This window comes from Trichoderma gamsii (assembly GCF_001481775.2).
Source record: "Trichoderma gamsii strain T6085 chromosome Unknown Scaffold_38.2, whole genome shotgun sequence".
NCBI lineage: Eukaryota > Fungi > Ascomycota > Sordariomycetes > Hypocreales > Hypocreaceae > Trichoderma > Trichoderma gamsii.
In genome coordinates this window covers 217,762-232,793 of record NW_020171375.1, presented here as the reverse complement: position 1 = coordinate 232,793, position 15,032 = coordinate 217,762, and the positions used below count along the sequence as shown (strand labels likewise).

The following is a 15,032-nucleotide window of genomic DNA, read 5'->3' as shown; positions in this document are numbered from 1 at the left end:
TATCAGCTTCTGCTCTTATCGTCCTCTTATTTTGCGGGCGCGGCGCGTGTGTTGATGTTGTCGTCGGTGCGAGGGGGTGGAAAGATAGCGTGAGTGTGTGTGGAGTTTTGTGTTGTGTTTTCATTTCCAGCCCAAAACAAAAGAAAGGAAAATAATCAGGAGTGGATGGTTGATTGCGGCGTGACGTGACCAATGCCTGTTGCCCCGGTCGCCGGTGCGCCACATGTGGCTTGGAATTGCTGGGAGCTTGGATTCTTGGGTGGTCTGTGCGGCAGAATTGGCTATTGCAACATGGGATTTTTAGTGGACTTGCTAGGAAGTTACAGTGGATGCAGTAGCGCTATGCCCCTGAGAACAGCCCGGAGAAGGCTACTGCATCGTGGCTTAGCACCATCAGACCCCTAGGACTAGGGTCCCCTACCCCGCCATCGTCGAGGCCTCTGAGTGCTGCCTGCCCCACGAGCTCAGCTCCCAGGTGGACTTGGCCGTGATCAAGAGCCATGAGGATAAGCTGAGCTGGCACATGATATTGCTGCTTGATGGAAGGCCTGGACTGCTCCTCATTCCGCCGACATTTGTCACTTTCTCCGCATTTAGCCAGCTATCTTGACACCGTTTCTTGATATTGATCCATTTCCTTCGATACATTATCCTCTTACCTACTAGGAATCATCTCAGTCCAGAATTGGACAAATATTGAACATTGACACCATGGTTCGACTGCCGGAGCCCACGCCCGTTCCTGCCAACGTCCATATAAACGGCACAAACAACCATCCAGAGGAAGACCAGAATGCCAGGGAAGAGAAATTCTCGGTACCTGCTCTCCAGCTTCAAATCCAGGATCTCAAGCATCCCGGGGCAACACGTTTCCTCAACGCTGTCAACGCAACCGACAGCTTAACCACCGGCACCGTGAATCTCCTCAAGCTCCTCTACCACAAGCCCTCCGACCCAGAGACAACAGTCCCGCCGACCAGCTCCGTGACGCTCTTCCTCGAAAACTTCCCCGGCGTGGCCTACACCGTGGGCTCCGGTGCAGACAACAACGTAAAGGAGATTCACTTCTCGCTGCCGTACATTGCCCAAATCAACCCTTCTCGCATAGCCGAGGAGATAAACGGCGTAATCACCCACGAGCTTGTCCACTGCTTCCAGTACAACGGCCACGGCGCTGCGCCAGGCGGCCTCATCGAGGGCATCGCAGACTGGGTGCGCCTCCACTGCAATTTGTCTCCTCCGCATTGGAAGCAAGAGGTTACAGAGAACTGGGACGCCGGATATCAGCACACGGCGTATTTCTTGGAATTTCTGGAACAGCGCTTTGGTCGCGGGACTGTTCGCCGGATTAATGAGAAATTGAGGGGAAGCAAGTATCACGAGCGGGATTTCTGGATAGAGCTTTTTGGTCAAGAGGTTGAAGAATTGTTTACAGAGTACACACAATCACTGCAATAGCGACTACAGTCATATGATGGATGGCTATCTAGAGAAAGACAAGAGCATCATGCAGATAGATGCTAAAAAATTACGAGGAGCATATAAAGACGAGTTGAAGAGAAGAACTAGCAGGTTTTGTTTTCATTTTGAACTGTCGCACAACGAAATGGTATTTATTTTAGAAAGAGCGCAATAGGGCACCAAAATCCCGGCATATATATATTGGCCATTAGGTGCCACAGCAGGTAAATATTCCTCAAAATACAAAACAGCAAAGGGATGAATGTATGGAGCACGCATCCCGTAAAACGATAGAGGGGCTACCTGCAGTAGCGTCACGTCTTGTTAATCAGTGTGCCTGGGCGCCAAAAGACCCGAACGCCGTCCCATGTATACCCCGAAAACAACATAACAAACATCAAGATAAAGTAACAATAAAAGCTCCAAGGTCGGGCTCTTCTATATGTAGGCAGATCCCAACAATGCATTGGCCAGGCTATACTTTACGCTTATGCGTGCATTGGGCCATCGTTCTCGCTGATGACGCTACCCACCTCGGACCAGCTGGCTGGGGTCGCCATGCCCTCGCTCTCACTCATCACGTCCATGTACCGCGAGCTTCCATCATGGTCAGAAAAGTGAGCATCATTGGCAATATCCTCACCAGATCCAGCAAGGGAGACAGAGTCGGTAGGAGTAAGCTCGCCCTCGGAGATGATATCCGGCTCGGACATTGGTGCTACAGGGGTCACGGGGAGGGGAGAGTAAAAGTCACGGCTCGATTCCTGAGCCCAAGCCTGAATATTGGCATGGACATCGTGACGGTCTTCCTGGCCGGCGGACATGAACTCGTCTTCTGACAGCTCTCGCTCAAGGGTGGACGGCAGTGGTGACTGTGATGGGGCAGACAGCTGAGCAATATCAATCAACGGCCGGGGTGAGAGGGCTTCCAAGGTGACGGAACGAGACTCTTCATGGCCATCACGAGTAGTTGCGCTGTAAATGTCTGACATGATCTCGCTTTGCTCCGGAGCAAGCTGGCGGGCTAATTGGGCCTCCTGAATCTCATCGGAGTCAATGTGGTGCTCATCGGCGAAGGGATTGGAGTAGGCGGGCGACATGAAGCCCCGAGCGCCCTCTCCACGACGACGAAGACCGCCAAAGTCTCTAAGATCAGCACCGGAATTGAATACATATGCACCATTCTCAGCAGTTGCGTCAGGCTTGAGGAAATCGTCAAAAGTAGATCCACGGTGAATTTTACCGGGCCGAGGCGGCGGGTCAGACGAGTTTTGTTGCTTATTGTCTTTTTCATTTTCCTGCTGCTGTAACCGCATCGAGTTCCAGTAGAGGAGCTCCTCTCTCTGCCTGCGGCGGGTTTCGTCGTCGGCGTCGACGCCGGGCTCAGCTCCTTGGCCGCGCCGAGACTCGAAGAATCCCTCGGCGTCCTCGGGCCTGTTGAAGCGGGGCTGCCTGGCCGGCGGTGTGATGCCATCGCCCACTGAGTAGAAGGCCATGGCGATGCGGCGTCGGACGTCGTCTGCGTACTGGCGCAGCTCGGGCGACTCGTAAATAGCGATGAAAGTAGCCACAGCCATAGACACTGCGACGACAGCGCCTGAGGCAAGGACCATATGGTGCGCCACGGGCATGATGGCGGTTGCAGGGCGGGTTTTTATGTGTGCAGGAGGCAGGTATGGAATGCCAGTGAGGTGAGGCGGGAGGGGCAGCTCAGCAAACGGGCGGCTCAGCAAACGGGCGGCTAAGGCTCAGGCAACAGAAACAGAGCCTGAAGGGAGCTGCTGACTTGGGACTGAAATGCCGGTCAACCAGCCAGCCGCTGCAACTCTATAGATGCTGCAGGTGGTCGCAAGGGAGGCAAATGAGCGTCAGGTTCGTTTCTTCTCTTCGGTCCCTCTGAATTCTCTCGCAAAGAGAAAACTGAGGTTGAGGAAGAGGGGAGAGAGAAGAAAAGTGAAAGTGACGAAAAGTTGGCAAAGCCACAGGGAGGCCTTCAAAAGGCCAGCCTCAGGTTAAAAGTTGGCGACGCCACACGGCGATTGCGTAGTCCTGGGGAAGCTTTGCCACCATTCCTCGATCTTGGTGAGGCGTATTCGTAACGCCATGCGCGGCCCGGTCGGCGCCTTACTGCATGTACTTGATACCTCGGCGGCGTCACATGACCTCTGACCTGTCATGACAACGCATCGGTTTATTGCTCATTGCAAGTAACTTTGCCTGATTCCACCCCAAGCCCAACAATGCGCAAATTGTAGGTAGCGACGCGACGTGTTGAGCGCCAGATGTCATCCGTGATGTGTCAAGCGCAAAGAGATGCCATCTGGCAGCAATATGCAAGGCCGACTCAGCTAGTGCCAGCAGGGCCGCACTAACAGCCGTAGGCGTCATGTACGACGATGGGGTTGTCTGAAAGAGGAGATGCCATCTCGCCGTGATAGTTGATACACGAAAGAGAAAGAATCAATTTATTGTCAAGGCTAAGCGTCACAGTATACTATAACAAACTTTGCATAGAAAAAGGTGAAAGAGTTCATTCCATGAGCCTCTTTATGCAAGTACTACGTACAGACACATGGTTGGATATTGCCTACATTTATCGAAGCTATACCAAGCCCATATCATGGGTTTCCTTCAAGGTACTGCTACAAATCGAGACGGCGGCAGCTAAAAATCATCGGTTCCTTCATGATATGACGATAGGGCTCTCCAATCAGTGCAATGTACTATTAGCATTCATGTTTTCATGTTCGTTCGGACATTAAGGGAACAGCAATCCAGCATCCCAGTTCTGTTATACCGGATAACTTTTCCCTTCATCAACGTCCCTATATTCGGCAAGCTGACAAGGGCGAAGGGCTATTATTGGCTACGCTTGGCTCAGTCAATAACGAAAATTATCGAAAGACACTGGAATATAGATTCTAGCTATAGTGTGTCTAGCGCTACCATTGTAGGGCACACGACACGAAGAATCATCAATAGCTTGAGATCAATGAGCCATGGCAGGGGTGGCCAGCACCAACATTTTGCTGCATACCTAGGTATATGCTGCACGTATTGGAGTACCGTACCTATTCTAGGTACGTTGGCAGACCAGTAACTCAAACCGGACACCGAACAATTGAAGCGTGAGGAGTGTACCAAACATCAAGAGATGAAGAATATGGCGCACAGAGCTCAAGTGCCTATGACGCCGAGAAGAAGCTGGCAGTAACACCCACTGGATCTCAACTCACGACGATGCGGCACACCTTCACAATCCGTCACACGAGTCTCCGATTTTGCAGTTCAAGTAATAGTGTAAGACAAGTGGGCTAATATGAATGAATTTGTATCAAGGCAAACTATTTCCAATCGCTAAAGCATCCACGCTCATATAACTCCCACCACCCTAAATTGGGTGGTCAAAACCAAATCAAAAGCTCCACGGTGTTATCGACGCCTTTCAGTATATCAAGATGGAGCCAGTTGATCGACTCAGGGGCACAGAAGTCTTTTCTAAGCGCCATGATGCTCTCGCCTCATACTCCAACGCAAGGAAAAGCGGCTCCGGTGCAAAAAAAAAAAAAAAGAAGAGGGAAATTCTTCTATTTTCGCCGCATATGCATATTCTATTTGGTGTCGCCTTACTTTGACTCGGTCGTAGAAGAGTTGCTAGAATCGACTGAATCGGCAGAATCGCTGCGTAGAACCTTCATGCGCTCGCTGTGTCTTATGTTAGCAATCCACATCCAGAAACAGTAGCATTGAGTTCAATTATACATACTACTGGGAGCGATCCTGAAGAGTGCATTCCCAACGAGCACCACCCGTCTTGATCTGGAACTTGATGCCTTTGTTGTTGCCCAGGCTGGAGGGGGCTGCAGAGGAGGCTGCGGCGGCAGCAGGAGGTGCAGAGGAAGCAGAAGGCATTTTAGGAGTGAGAATTGATGGTTGTGATGAGGAGTTTTTAGTTTGTTCTGATGTGGAAGAAGTGGAATAAATTGCGACAGTGCGAACGAGATATTGAAGAGATGAGGAAAAAGAAGGAGAGCAAAAGACCACGCGTGGGCAGACAGGGGAAGCTTTATAGATGCCCAGTTTATATAAAAGAAAATGCGGGAACCAAGATCCAGCGATCATCAGCTCGGCCCGGCGAGAGGCATCAACCGCTGCAACGGCGCCACCGCAGAATCCTTCAGCTAGTCACAAGCAAGCAAGTGGGCAGTATTCTTATCAATTTTAATTCACTGTGGGTAAACTGTTCATGCTTATTTGTCGGCAATTATAATTGACCCTTCTACGGCAATCAATATAAAGCTGTCTTGAATAGAGAAGAATTGAAAAGAGTAAACAATAGCCAGAGGGAAGAATAGGAGACTATACGGATTATCCATATAAGACTGGTTTCCGAATAAAGACGACGGCCCGCAATCTAAGATTCAGGAATTTTGGGGCTTCCCCAGGGCTCTGCATATGCTAATTGAGCTATTTAATTTCACGATTCCCTCACTGGGGAATGGCTGGAGCTTGTGTATGGAGCCAGGTAAGTGTCTGTGTGAGCCGAGCTGATAATGGGGGCGGCTCCGTAATAGGAATTACACATTATCTCATGCTCCATCTTTTTGTTCTTATTCTTAATTTTTTACAAAAAAAGAAGAAGAAAGCCAAAGCAGAGAATCTGAAAAGACAAATCCCATTATTATTCATATGAAAGCCAAGGCATGTGGTATCGCTACTCCGGGCATTGCGTTTGTTGCAGAGCAGCAGCCCCCACGGCATCATAGACACAGACTACTATATCAGAACAATCAAGAGCTTCCTGTATTGACCATGCATATCATCGTTTCACAGCATCCATCTGCTAGCGCTGCATGAGGCATGATAGAGCGTATGCAGAGCTTGACCGAGTTCTAGAAAAGGCAGGGTCAACTTTTCGGTCGGCAAAAGCGGGCAGTGGAGTTGGCCCGGGAATCCTTTACTACCGGAGAATTGGCAGATGACGATCATCACTGATCGATATCTAAAGTGGTGGGAGACAGCATATCGATGCAATGTTAATGGCCTACCTAATGCCGGTATGAATTCAGGAGATTCAATCTGCTTGTTGTTAGGTAGAAAGCTACGTATAAGAAGAAAGAAAGAGGCCGTAACTCTCAACGAGTAGCATCTACGTACGCTTTTCTTGGCATCTCGGCAGCGAAGTCTTCTAGAAGCCGCCAAGCCTCCTTCGCCGCAATCACAAATCCGCTGGCCTTGGCGGTTACATTTTGCGATGGAAAAAAAATCCTTCCATCGATACTCTGCATTAGCTAGGCTTGCCCATTTCGTTCCATTGAAATCTCGCTCCTCTTCCTTTCTGCTTTTCCAACTGGCCCCCAAAATGCCGGCAGACCAAGCATCCGAATCAGACTCCCGCCATCTCATCTTTACTCCTGCCCCCACACTTGAAGCCCCGCGATGACGAGGAGGATTTGACCAGAGAGGGAAAAACTGTGCTCAATTGTGTTGCCTAAAATTGCCGTTTGCCTGGAACCTTTATTGGCATGCATTTATCCTTCACCGCTGTAAGTACTATCCAATCCTGAGGCAATATGGGGGTTCATCCGCGAGGCATACTGCTATTTGCCCCAAGAGGAAGTGGTATCTAGCCACGCTCTGATTGTGTCAGCTAGAAACTAGCCGTCTCCGAAAGCGCAGTCTTCGTGCGATAGTTTGCTTGTCAGTGCCGTTTTGCGTAAGCAAGCAATTAGTGAGATTGCAGCTCTCCCAGCAGCGCACAGCATAAGTATTCGAGGTCGAGACCCAGTCTGGTCCCCTCGGGATATCACTTAAGCCCGCCCTGTAGTCAATGACCAGATGCCTCGTGGGGGCCAGAAAAAGAATCCTGCGCGGTAATAGTTCGCATAACCGGACGAAAACATAGCAAATCGTGAGATCCAGAGGCTCTTCAGCTGAAGAATCCTTCCATCCTGCGTCTTATTCGCCTTTAGCCTGGCTGGTCTAGATTCGCCAGAGGTTCGTCGAGAATAGATGAATCAGGAGAGTCAGGTGGCACCTCCAAGTAAACGGAAGCATCCATTTTACTTACTCGCGTGAGTATTGGCCCGAAACTCTGTGATGGGGTCGCTTGCTGCTTCAGCGACTGTCCATCATTCGCATAACTTCGTCTTCCTCATCCACGGCTGCCGTATTTCCGCCGTCGACACGTAGCCCTCTCTTCTTTAATTCGTCTTCAATCATGCTTCTCTTTAACATCTTGCTTCCAAAGCTCGGGATTTCTTCCTTGAGCTTCTGCATCCACCCCTCCACGCTACGCATGGCAACCACCAGAAATCCCAGCTCTTCGCGGTCAACGTCGAATACCTCCCACCACTCGTGCTCCGGCATCTTGGCGCCCACGTCGCGCGCTGCATTATATATCGCCGCCGTGGCCAAAGCGTGCGGCTGGTGGGTGACGTAGAGCATCTGTGGCGATAGTAGAGATGTGTTGAGGTATTGAAGTACTCGCAGAGAGACTGTGGATCGTGGCTGCGATAGGAAATCCAGTGTCTGGAGGTAGGTGATGGCTAGCGGGTGTGGAAGAGCGACGTGAGTATCAAACGACAGTGACCGAAGTATACGAGCTTCCAAGCTCAACATGCGCTGCTGGAAAGCGTAATAGTCCGCCTCCGATTGGTAGTATGTCCGCGGATCGTTCTTTGGTGGCTCGTCTGTAGGGAAAAGTTGCGAATTGGCAGATGCCAGATACGCGTAGACGTTGGAGACATCCCGCGGGGAACGAGGAATTGGCCCCAGCTTTGCGACGAGGTATATCGAAGCAGCTGATACGTCCTATTGCAGACCACGATTAGCAAGAATGGCTTCAGCCTCCGCCCATCCATCAGAGCTGTCACCTACGCTGAATTCATGGGCCATGGGCGAGTCTACCACCCAGTACCGCGCCAAAAGCACATTGGCTTGCGCCGTCACCGACTGAGGCAGCTGCAAGAGTCTGCCGGCCGCCTGGGTCAGGCATTGCGTCGCAACGAAGACGGCCTCGTGGAGATCCAGCGGCAGCGATGAGGCAGATGCGCGCTGGTAGAGCTGTGAGGGCGTCGCCAGCGGATTGGCGAAATGGCTCATTGCTGCCAAGGTTGTGGCGATCTTCTGGCCGTTAATTCCGTTGTACGTCCGAGGCGGGATGACCGTCTGACGCGACGAGACGCGAGCTGTGGAAAAGATTAGATGATTGAGCTCGGTGAGGCACGAAACTTTTGAGATGAAGTCCGGCGACCCACCAGAGCTGCTCCGGATTTAGTGCCATCATACCGGCGTCTACATGGGTACGCAACGCGTAAATCTGCGGTCTCCAGTATTCACCTTTGACAACTTGAAAGAGATACGAGTCGGCATTGGTGCTATTATGAGGACGTCTAGGCTGTAGCTTTGTCATATGATTTTAGAAAGAATAAACCGCGCTGTCATAGAATTTGTAAATGAGCTTATTTGCGCTTGCAAAGGTCCCAAGGTCTACCTAAGCATGTTCCAATTCCATCACCAGCACAAATTATTCTACCAATTGGAGGTAGGAGATAGGCCTAGGGTCTCTCGAATAGAGACTGTAATGGAGAAGATGTTTAATAATCTTTAATTCTGTACAGAGTATATTCACTACAGACGCTGCTCTTCATCATTTCACGACAGCTTGCCTACCTGGCTTGCGGCAACTGTTGAGTAATCTGAGCTAGGCAAGGTTTCTGACGGGCACCAGCAGTCTTACCGATCGCATTCCCAAAATATTACCTTTACCCAGTGGCGATGCAATGGATGTCCATATGGTAAGTGTTATTGAATGATGGCTTAGAGAAGAAGCGACATCTCGCCTATCTCTCTTCTTACTATCTCTGGCCCAGCCGTCGGCTCTGCACCATCCGAAAGTCAGCCACAGGTCGACTTCACTTTGACCTTGGTAAAATCCGGATGCGATGAAAGAAAGCCCCGAGTTTCCTGCGAGGGCTGAATGCCACACTGCCACGAGACATTTCTCATTGGATGTTGGCCTCCAAAGCAAAAGAACCGAACAATTGGCGGCGCCTAAGCACTAGGCTGTTAGTCCGAAGCTTGACAACGTTCGTCCTAGAGGCGTGTGGCTGCTCTGAGCCTTTTACTTGCTGCTTACTTCAGGGAGGAGGGCGCGGCTTCAGCCTTATAAGGCCAGAAAACATGCGGTGACGGCGTGGCTGAGTTGCTGGGTGGTGGTGGCAGCAGTACGTTTACTGCACGTTGTATCGTGATGCGTGATGTGGTGGGAGGGGAGTCCTGGATGATTCATTGCCGCCACTGCACAATAGGACCTACTATCACTACTATACCTCAGCCAAGTCGTGAGCTGCGGAGACTTCTGACTCGAGGTGTAGATGTGCAAGGAAGTGCATACTATTGGCGTAGGATTCCACCCGATGCTACTATAATCCCTACTGAAGCGTACCTACTGCCTACTCCGGGTACGTCTTTATTCGGTAGCACTAGGGGCGACATGCTCCATGACTGAAAGATAGTTCCTCGAATAGATGACTGCTCTATACGGTATATCTGCTGACTCAATGCCCAATGCGTCACTAGCAATCCCACTACAGGCGTATTCGCCTATTCGACTCCAATGGGTAAACGAAGGAGAAAAGCTCCTTTGATATGGATTTAGACACTGGTTTGACATGCTGCTTCAGAGCGAGATATTTATCCTTCGGGCCGGATGCAAGGCCCTTTGTTGAAGATCCTCACCCAGAGGAGCTATGGAAATACTAATGGTGCAAAGCAACACCGTGAAAGCAATAGTATTGCCATTGGACTATTCTATAGGAGGACGACTCGAGTCATGACTGCGCTACTTCTGGGGGGCCAGATCTGGGGCTCGCATCAGCGGGAATCCGGATACACGGATCCGTCCAACCTGTGGGTACATGTACGCAGTACGGAGGACACAGCTGATTTCACGTATACGTCCCGTACCATCTTGCTTCTTGTGCTTTGGCTTTCAAGATTGTCCCTCTTGTTGAGATGTCTTCTTCTTTCATTTGCCTTATCTCGGCTTTATCATCCCTGTGCGGAAAGTCCGGATAATGCTTCTTAAATCCCAGGCCAGGGCTGATCAGCGTGGTTTTTCCTCTTGCATCTTCGCGCCAATGCCACACGAACCAACCCACTTTCTGATTGTTGAGGCGTCCCGGGAACTCGGTTTGGAGAAATACGTCTAGTTGTGGCTCAGATACATCCATCGGCTTTTTAGTCGGTACCGTGCGTACTGCTGGTAAGCAGGCAATACCTGGTGCCAGGGTACCGCGCGGCAATTTGTAAGTACCTCCGCTGGGGAGTAGAGGCAAGTTGGAGTACTGATCCAGTAATGAATGCTCCGTACCGCTGCAAGCCGCTGGAGGCAAGGCGCTGTAGCAGCAAAGCAGGAACTATCAGCACTCGGAGAGATTACGACAAGTGCCAGGTCAGTCCCTGCTCGGGCTGCTGCCCATCTTCTTTTCCGATCAATTGCTTTTTCCGCTTCTTGTGCCGGTTTCTTCATCATTCCCCACACTCCGGCTTCTGCATCGCCCAAAACGCCATCAATCGCATCCAACTGTCACAGCACAGCCATCCCTGGCTACAGACCCCTGAACGGCATTGCTGTAATAGCGAGAACACCGATAGACATAGCGCAGTAATGGCAGAGTAGTAATCACGCTGGCTAATCACATGGATCCAACGCCAGTAGTGCCAAAGGCTTGGTGCTAGAGCGAGACGGTGTCAGATCAGACCGGCTGCAGGGGAATCACGGCAGGACAAGCTGCCGGCATCGTGCCACAGCTTCGGGGGCTGATCTGCTGGCCCATTGCACCAAAGAGTCTGTAACGCGTACACAATGCCATGTGCTGCTCCGGGTTCAAGCTAAATGTCTAGGCAGTAGACCCAAAGCTCAGCCCAGCGACAGCCAATGGGATGGGCCACCACCCAGCCAACTCAAGTGCCTAGGCTAATGCCCAGGCTTAGCAACCCAAGAAGCCAAGCACCCTCCTCTCCATGGGCTCGATAACCTAGTTCTTGCTAGCACGGGTCCCAGCAACGCTACTGCGTATTATCCAGAATGGCCAAAGCCTCAAGAGATCGCACGACACAAAGCCTCTTATTCGTTCCGGGCCTGCTAGAGTGGCAACCTGCCTCCGTAACGAACCGGAGTTGGGCAGCTGGAGACAGGAAGAATCAAGTTTTCTAATCGTGAAAACCTAGCATCTTGGACTCTCGCTCTTCATCTCTTGGCCCATCTCACCCAGCTTCTTTTTGCTCTTTAGTGTGGCCAGGCGGCTCCGCATTCCGGTCCGGGGGCCATCCTCTCTCCCTTGGTAACTTGGGCTTGGGACTTTAACGCGAGACGAAAGCGACTCGGCGAGCGGGCGGCAGGAGTGGGCTAGGAAGCCTTGGAAGCCGTCGACAGCCCACCTCAATTATACCTGCTGTCAGCATTTAATATTTGCTTGTCCTGGACAGTTTTCTTGCAATCCCCCGCCAATCTGATCTGACGACCAATATCCGCTGTCTGCGCAGGGCGGCTCATGCGAAAGGGGAAATTGTAGACACGGTACGGCTCTGGATTTCGATCTCGAGGGTTTACCCGCTTGGAAAAAGGGCACAGTCAATCTTGCTGTCGCAACGCCGGAAACTGCTACTTTTCTTCCTCATTTTCGATAATTTATTCCGGCGCATCCCCTTTACCCTGCGTCAGCGTTCGCGCTGATGCCGGCGTCTCCTTCTTTCATTTTCTTTCACTCTTCTTCAATTTCACCGTTACGTAACCTTCCAATCTGAGCTGCACCATATCGCGTATTCCCAGCCAATGTATCGATCATGGCGCCCCCAAAATCCTCTCCCATTCCTTCTGGCGTTGTCCCTCCTATAACGCCGCCGTACGAGTCCGAAGGGCCTCCTGCCAAGGAAAAACGAAGGCGGGCCGGAAAGCCCAAGGTTCGGACGGGCTGTGTGACTTGGTACGTTGCCTTACCTTGGCTCGCTTAATCTCACTCAGATGTACCGTCCCATGTGCCTTGAGTGTTTTCTTCATGATGACTTAGAGCTTTCTAGACTAACAACAGGTAAACAGCAAGTAAGCTAGCGATCCGCCTTTCACCAAGCACCAAAGGAGAAATAAAAAGACCATTTCCTCTATCAACTATATCAACTAAGAGTTTACTTTGCCCTTGCAATTACTGACTCGAGACTGCTGCCACAGAATCAGAAGAATCAAATGCGACGAACAGAAACCAGCGTGCCAGCGATGCATATCAACAGGTCGAACCTGCGACGGCTACAAGGCCCTCACCAAGCCAAAAGCGACCAGGAAACCGGGATTTTCTCAACAGCTTTCAGCATCCTCATCTGCCAACTCATCGTCATCATCGTTAACACTCTTACGGCCTCTAGTGACCAATTTCAGCGGCGACTTGGTGGAGAGCCAGTACATCCAGCAGTTTTTGCCTCTAGCGGAGGATCTGGTGGGAATCACACATATTCACAATACCTTCTTCTGGGGCCATGTCGTACCCGAATACTGCTTCACATCCAAAGCAGTAAGGCATGCCATCGTCGCTCTCTCTTCCGCATATCACGATTTTAGGCTTGCCGGGTCCAACATTACCATTTTTGGCCCACCATCCAACACCGAGCGCTACATTATCAGACAGTATAACCTCTCATTAAACCGAATGGCCGAAGAGTTGAATGGACTACCGATGAGGAAACGTTATGGAATCATCATGATATGCTGCGTTTCATTCTTCTATATTGAGATTTTGCGAAGGAACTGGCCAACTGCCATGATGCATCTCGCGAACGGCATTCGCTTGATGTCAAATCTACCTGATGCAGTTCAGGACGTCTTTCGACATCCAGAGATATTCAGCCATGATCGTGATAATTCTCACGCCAGGGCAACCTATATGACCAAGTTACTTCGCCGGTGGGAAGGATCCGCGGCCTTTATGAGGATCAATTCACCACCATCACTATCCCTCCAAGCATACGAGACCAGGAAAAACAGCGTAGGGGGTGTCAGAGAGTTTACATCGCTGGAGAAACTACAAGAGCATGTTGACGATTTATTCCAGGATGTCAATGCTTTCGGCTGGATGTGCAGACAGTACCGCGGGGACGACAGTTCATGGGATCATGCGGCAGCCCGGTTTCAATTCGATATCCTACACCAGAGGTGCTATCACATCCGAGAGCTCCTTAAAAAGGCAAACAAACTTTACGGGGACATGGAGGATGCTGCGAATCCGCGCGACTTTTTGAAGTTTATGGGATGTTTGCTTCGCCACCGCGGCGCGTCGATTGCCCTTGATTCTACCCCATTGCCTCAGGGCATGGCGTATACGCCTCCCGACGAAGAAGAGGACAAGTTTTTGGAAGTTGCCAGCATCGCGGAGACGATCAATCAGGCGTTGCGAGCATCACTGGCGTCTGGAGCACCTGGATCCTCGCCCTGGTTCAACGTGGACTTTGGGGTCGTTACCACGCTCTATATTGCGGCATCAAATTGCTACACCGTCTCCATGAGTGAAAAGCTGTTTGAAATGATGATAAACTGGCCCTGGCGAGAGGACTTGTGGGACGGTACGGAATTGAGACGACAGCTATATGACCTCAGGAAGCCGATTGTCGAAGTCCCAACGGCAACGACGCCCGACTCAGAAACACCAGTTCCGACGACACCTCATCTCATAAAATTAGCGCATCGGCCACCATCCCGAGTAGCAGTGACAACGCCATCATCTGACGAGGATTAATTGATGCACCTCATATATACCCTTCCTTCTTTCTCACACTCCCACGCCCTTTACTTCTTCCCTCTCTCCCCTGACCTCGGCATTCTCGGCATTCTCGATTTCTTTTTTTTTTTCTCCCCTTCATACAATTTGGCTACAACAGAAACGGACATCTTGAAATCGAGAATTGGCATTACGGCGCAATTGGCAAACGGCTTGAAAGCAAAAACTCTTATCGCTGCAAACGAGTTTGGTGCTATGGTTTTCTTAGACATGAGCAGCGGTTTCCTCTCTATTTTCATATTTTCTTATCACGCCTCTCGCTTCTTCTTCTAGTGACTAGGATAACATTTTGTTCGAATTTGGCCATTGTGGATGCTGAAGAAGGGAGGCGATATTTTGCATGTATATCCATAAAACGTGGGAGAAGCTGATACTAGTTGATATATATTTATCACAATGGGTGATAACAATGTCCTGGTTGGGCAAACAACTTTGTGCAGCCACTTTTACTCTTCATATTTCTACATATTTGAGACATGATGTAACCAGCAGCAGGGTCAATCGCTCTGCTATGCAAGCTCTATATATATCATATACTTTTTAAGAAATATTCACCTAGCACATACACTCTACCTGCCTCTGCTGGGCAGCAACTTGAAAAAAGAACAGAGAAAAGTTATCCAGCAATTTAGCTGTTATCCAGCAGCCCAGTTGTATCACAGCACTCACTATATCAAGCAAGAGTCGGTCTATATATAAAATCCAAATTTCAACTACTCTCAATAGTAGCAACAATAGCAA

General features: G+C 50.4%; 5 protein-coding genes across 5 annotated transcripts; 2 read left to right on the top strand and 3 right to left on the bottom strand.

The window, feature by feature from the left end:
* Positions 1-711: 711 nt before the first annotated feature.
* Positions 712-1,458, top strand: TGAM01_v208727 (plant Basic Secretory protein; the record flags this gene model as incomplete). Its single annotated transcript, XM_018806462.1, has 1 exon — positions 712-1,458. The coding sequence occupies one exon, from the start codon at positions 712-714 to the stop codon at positions 1,456-1,458; it is 747 nt and encodes a 248-aa protein (XP_018660289.1).
* Positions 1,459-1,949: 491 nt separating this feature from the next.
* Positions 1,950-3,092, bottom strand: TGAM01_v208726 (hypothetical protein; the record flags this gene model as incomplete). Its single annotated transcript, XM_018806463.1, has 1 exon — positions 1,950-3,092. One exon carries the CDS (start codon positions 3,090-3,092, stop codon positions 1,950-1,952), a length of 1,143 nt encoding a protein of 380 aa, XP_018660290.1.
* Positions 3,093-5,087: 1,995 nt separating this feature from the next.
* TGAM01_v208725 (hypothetical protein) lies at positions 5,088-5,583 on the bottom strand (the record flags this gene model as incomplete). Its single annotated transcript, XM_018806464.2, has 2 exons — positions 5,088-5,166; positions 5,228-5,583. The coding sequence occupies 2 exons, from the start codon at positions 5,581-5,583 to the stop codon at positions 5,088-5,090; spliced, it is 435 nt and encodes a 144-aa protein (XP_018660291.2).
* A 1,995-nt stretch (positions 5,584-7,578) lies between these two features.
* Positions 7,579-8,565, bottom strand: TGAM01_v208724 (hypothetical protein; the record flags this gene model as incomplete). The annotated part of the gene is made up of 2 exons (XM_018806465.1): positions 7,579-8,274; positions 8,341-8,565. 2 exons carry the CDS (start codon positions 8,563-8,565, stop codon positions 7,579-7,581), a joined length of 921 nt encoding a protein of 306 aa, XP_018660292.1.
* Positions 8,566-13,166: 4,601 nt separating this feature from the next.
* TGAM01_v208723 (nuclear pore protein) lies at positions 13,167-14,249 on the top strand (the record flags this gene model as incomplete). Its single annotated transcript, XM_018806466.1, has 1 exon — positions 13,167-14,249. The coding sequence occupies one exon, from the start codon at positions 13,167-13,169 to the stop codon at positions 14,247-14,249; it is 1,083 nt and encodes a 360-aa protein (XP_018660293.1).
* Between the last annotated feature and the right edge of the window lie 783 nt (positions 14,250-15,032).